Below are 5,606 nucleotides of genomic sequence, written 5' to 3' on the forward strand. Positions count from 1 at the left end.
CCAAAAAGCGGGCAACATGAAAAGTGACGAAGAATCTGCAACGTTTTTCATAGCATTTATTTTTTCTATCGCTTGCTTTTATTTTTCGCATTTTTTTTATTTTTGTTTTGGACAGTCATTTGAGCTCATATCCTTTGGCTTATTGAAACTTCCGTCGCCGGATATTGAATGCTTTATTTATGCGAGGGCGAGCTCAACACGATACTTTGACATCAACTTAAAGCTAGCCCCCAGGGCGCCATTTCGCTGCCCCCAACACAGTTCCCAGTGGGCAAACATTAGCTAATTGCCTAATTGCAGCGCAATAATTCTAATAAGAAAAATCAAAATCGCATTAAGTTTGCTGCACATGCACTCTAGTCAAAAAAAAAGTAAGAGGCAATCAAATTGATTGTATTTGATGGCCAAAGCTATTTTTGCTGTTGTTGCTGTGCCCCCTGCTGCTGTTGCTGCGGATGCTGTTGCTCCTGCCACAAACAATGCCCCGCGGCATCAGCCATAAATCTTAAGCGCACTTGGCTTCCTTCTTCACCTGCCGCCTGCCGCCTGCCTGACTCGCCTCGCCTTGCGCGTCACCTGCAATCGCCTTGAGTGTCCTCGGAGTGCCTGTGTCCAAAATGCACTGCAAATAATAGCGAAAGAAAACGAAAAAATGCACGAAGGGAATGTGCTGCCATGTGCTGAAGCAACAGCAACAGCAGCGACATATTTATGCCCTATCCCCAGGTGAAGACATTCAAAAACAACTTGTGTTTTGAATTTTTGCATTGCCGCCCAAAAGTATGCAACGAAATACGCAAATGGAAATTTAGTGTGCAAAAGATTCGCGAACTTGCTGAAAGTCGTTGGTTTAATCTGCTGTGTAATAGAATTTTCGCAACTATTTGCTGATTACTTAAATTTTTATTTGCTACGCTTGAAGTCGTGTTGGCTCTTAACTTAATGCCAAAGTTATTGTACTCTATTCTAATGTCTAAAACGAAAGTAATGCAGCTAAAAGCAGTAAGAAATAATACAACGGAAAAAAAAAAACAAGATCTAGTTCGACGCCCACTTCCACTTTCACTCCCCGGACTCCCATCGCCATCTCCATCCAATTGCGAGCATATTGCTTCGTTGCTTCTCTCGTTCGTTCGCCGGTTGCATTAAAAATAAACGACTGTGGCCAGCGCTCAATTTGGAATGAAATTGGCGCAAATACCAAAAATTTATACAATGGGAAATGCAGCACAAGCAAAAAAAATGAAATAAAGTAGAAATAACGAGGGATAGAGCTGCACAACAAAAAGAAGAAATCAACGGAAAAGAAAATAAAATGAAAAAGGAAAACACTCACCGAAAAAAAAAAAGCAGCAGCAGCAGCAGAGCACAAATTGAAAAGCCATACAAATCAAATTGCGTGGGTGTGTGTGGCGAGTTTATTTAAGCGTGTGCATGTGTCTGCGGTGTGTGAGTGTGCGGTGGTGTGCGCTTTTGTGGGTTATATAATTTATAAGCGGCCATCAGGAGTGCTCATTATGTGGCACAAAATAAGTAAGTGGCACTCGTTTATACACAAAGTAAACAACGTGGCAAAATGCCTGACAATGTCCTCTCCGATCTTTGTTTCCGTATGTGTGTGTGTGTGTGGGAAAATGCATAAAACTGACCAGCACGAAGGGCCATAAATGAGCCTTGAAGCACACATATCTTTCTCTCATATGGCACTTAAGTTTGTTGCCATGCTCGATTTTTATATAGCACCCACACACACTGACACATACACACACACACACACTCTCCTCTTTCATTCCTTTGTCTTTGGTTCTCGATAATGCAATCAATTTGCCTGCCCCTTCAATTGTTGTAGCAATTTTCTGCAACATTCACAAGGCACATAAAGCGTTCCAATAACTCTCACACTTGGCCAAGTTTTGTGTCGTCAGGGCTGCAATAAAAACAAATAAACTGCTTTAAAAGATAATCTCTTTTAACAACAAAATGTCTTGCCTCTCTCACAAAAAATCACATTAAATTCTTTGCATCAATGACCCACATACACATTTATTTTGCCTTAAATTACCCTTGAGTTCATTACGTTTAGGAGCCACATCGGACATCGCATCTATTATCGTTTCGACAAAATTCACCTTAGGGCGCATCATTGCGAACTATTCAAGTGAGTCTATTCGAAATCGATTTGCAACTCTGACTCAAAGAAGCAAATTTTTGCTGTTCAACGAATACCCAAAGCATTGCTGCGACTGCTGTATAAATTATTGCCAGTGTCGAGTGCAAGTTAATAGATTTTTCGCCTTTCCTAATGCAAATCAAAGACGGCAAAGGCAACAGGGTAATAAGAGAGAGAGAGAGAGAGAGAGAGATTGTGTGAGAGAGGTGGCAATAGGGCAGCAAATCAAAGAAGAAAATGCAAAGAATCTCGCGCAAAATTTAATTACTAAAGCTCACCAAAAAGTAAAAAAAAGAAACGAAGCTGAACTGAACTGCAAGCGGAACTGCATCAAAAAAGTTACGCCCCACAGGAGGCGTATCCACACAGCGAGGCAAAACGGAGACAGCAGCAGCAGGGGGGGGGCGGAGATCAGAGGATTGTGAGCTGAGCGCGCTCAGTTGGATTTGTTTATGCATATTTCAGAAGTCGAGGCTGCACATTAACAGTAGAATCAGCAACGTTGGCAAAAACTAAGTAACTAACAGTACAAGCTGTTGTCATTGTTGTTGTTGTTGCAGATGCTGCTGCTGCTGCTGCTGTTGCACAAACAGACCGCCCCGTTGCTGCTCCGGCTGCTGCTGCCTTAATGACCGTTCGACGTGTCCGCCCTTTGACCTTATGCCGCGCTTTTAACAAACTTCTAGACTCTGCCCCGACGGCGACTCTCGTTTTGCATATTCAATGGTCAAGTCCATGCCCCCAACTCTCTCCAGTTTGCGAAACATCTTTCTTGCTTGCTTTGAGCGTAAATATTCCAAGTACTTTAAACAATTCATTAATTTACATTACAAGGTCCCACTACAACAGCAAAGCATCGCAACGCAAGCGGATTTCGAATCGGAGATAACAACGCGTAATGTAAATGAAAGAGTCCTCGCGAATAGTGCCAGCAAAAGTAGGGAAAAATATTTATTTAATTAATTGTATGAGTCGTAAAAAAATTGACTCAAGCTTGTATCGAAATAGTACCTAATGGTTAGCTCTTTACCCTTCATTTAGTATGTCAATTTCAATTAAAATAGTTGTTCGTCTTCCAAAAACTTTGTAATTTCCAGCTTGGCAATTTGGGGCAACTATGTTACTACAGTTTATTGATATTGATTATGTTGAAATAGAGTAACAATATAGTTTAGCATATAGCCCACCAATTCCCCAACTCAGATGCAATCATTTTAGGCAATTTCCTTATGCATTTTGCATAAAACAGAACAATACCAAAGCAGCAGCAGGCAATATTTTCAGGTCGACACAGAAATTTTCCATAGCAGCCAAAAAGTATGCTACGATTTTGTTCAGTTGTGATTTATATAAAGATTGATGCTGAGCTGAGGTGTTTTAGCACATCAGCACACAAATTAAGCAGAAAATAGTTGGCAACACAGACAGACAGAGAGTCAGAGAGAGAGAGAAAGAGCTACTACCACTGTTCAAAATGAAAACTCATGTTGGTCATCATTTCAAGCTAAATGCTTTCGCCCGTTCGGCCCGGTAATTGCCAAGCAAGAACAACAAGTAAGTGTGTATAGTATTGTATAGAAACGACAACAAACGACTTTTGCTTTATGCTCTCTCTATTCTTCTGTGCTGTTCGGTGCAATTTTCCATTTACTGTGTTTAATGGAAAAATCAAGCCATCAGTGTTTCAGCTAGCTTTTCGTAGTAGTGCTTATGTTTTGCCACCTCCTTTTGCGTCTCAACCTCTTTTGCCTTTGCCTTTGCTTACTGTCTCTGCTAATTGCAACAACAATTGCAATGGACTAACTGAATCTGAAAGCGCAAAAACTAGGCCATAGTCAGTCGTCAGGGGCTGGCTCTGACGAGGGATAACAAGCTGGGTGCAAATTTTACAAATTATAATCGTCATTTGTCATGATGCCTCTAAGCAAGGACTCTGGTGTCTGCCAGGCTGGCCAGGGCAGGCCTTCACCCACATCGCATTTTTATTGACACATTGAAATGACAAGGGACACAAACAGAGACAGCAACAATAGCAACAGCAACAGCAACAACGACAGCAACGACATTCCGAGTTGATGATGACGACTAAGAAAACTGAATTAGCGATTCACTCAAGCTTCATATTTCTCTGCACTTCTCTCCACTCTCAGGCACGTCGCCTGCAACGCACACCAAAGATCTCGAATCCAGGACGGCATTTCTGCAGCGTATCAAACAGCATGCCGCCAAATGCATCGCGCATTGTCATGCTCAGATCCTCAATGTGTCCAATATCACAATAGGCCATGAGTCGGCTATCCAGCAGCCTTTCGCACGGCGTTCCAGCCAACAGTTGTTGGTCATAGCGATAGATGGCCACACAGAGACGCAGTTGCTGACGCTGCAACAGCAACGGTATCATTGCTCGCCAGTTAACGTGTGTGAGATCCAAGTCATCCTCCAGCAGCCCGAAGAGATCATTATCCTCCAATCCGGGGGAATTGCAATTGCACTCCAGAAACGCAAATGCAGCAGAGAATTAAGCACACTTTTAACATAACTGGAAGTAGTATTTAGCACATCAATTATTTTCAATTATTCTGAATTTATTTTGTAATTGAAAGTACGTTTGAATGCCTCGACGCTTAAAAGCAAACTGTTTGCTTTCGAGCTTCAGCAACTACGTGACTATATGAGCTCAATGTCTTCCTCAGCCTGATAAAGATTGACAACGTCAGTAATTCGAACTGCGTCAGTAGAATTTATTATAAAATGTTGACAAGTCAGAGACAAAGCATTCAAATTTTCAAAATAATTAGATATTATGACATAAATTGTTGAAATTCAATATAAATATTTTCAAAGTGTATCTGCTAGTTATACAAATTCCTTACTTTTCACTAATAAACTTAAATAAGTTTGAAGCTAAAAATTCAATTTCGAGATGCAAAAGTTATTTGATGCAAACGATTTTTGAATCTCAATATGGTTTTTTTGCAGCAGCCATGGGAATGTTTAATGTTTAACTTGGATTTTAATTTCTGGCTACCAACGATGCTACGTGACTTTTGCACGCTTTCAAATGTTGCACGCGGCATGACGTTCGAGCTTTGGCAAACTTTTATTTGCTTCTCGCAAATGACGTTTAACCAACAGCAAGTGACGTCAATATTTAAATAGGTATACATATTGCAGCCGAAATTGATTTTAAAGAAGAAATTAATCAAATAATGAGTTCAACAAACAAATAATAAACCAATATCTAATAAATAGAATTATATTTATTTGCTATACTATAAATCAATATCTAATAAATAGAATTATATTTATGTACTAATTGTTTGATAAATTGCAAAACTTGTCAGCACAAATGAAATGTTCTCTAATCGACTTTAAAATATTGTGCAGCGATGAGGAGATAATTCATCTAATATTCATTTCGAAAAAAAAATTATAT

General features: G+C 40.1%; 1 protein-coding gene across 1 annotated transcript; it reads right to left on the reverse strand.

The window, feature by feature from the left end:
- Nucleotides 1-2,453: 2,453 nt before the first annotated feature.
- LOC132798756 (uncharacterized) lies at nt 2,454-4,814 on the reverse strand. The gene has a single exon (XM_060810725.1). It carries the CDS (start codon nt 4,569-4,571, stop codon nt 4,317-4,319), a length of 255 nt encoding a protein of 84 aa, XP_060666708.1. The 5' UTR covers nt 4,572-4,814; the 3' UTR covers nt 2,454-4,316.
- Nucleotides 4,815-5,606: the final 792 nt, after the last annotated feature.

The sequence above is a fragment of the Drosophila nasuta genome, chromosome 2L (genome assembly GCF_023558535.2).
Source record: "Drosophila nasuta strain 15112-1781.00 chromosome 2L, ASM2355853v1, whole genome shotgun sequence".
Classification (NCBI taxonomy): Eukaryota; Metazoa; Arthropoda; class Insecta; order Diptera; family Drosophilidae; genus Drosophila; species Drosophila nasuta.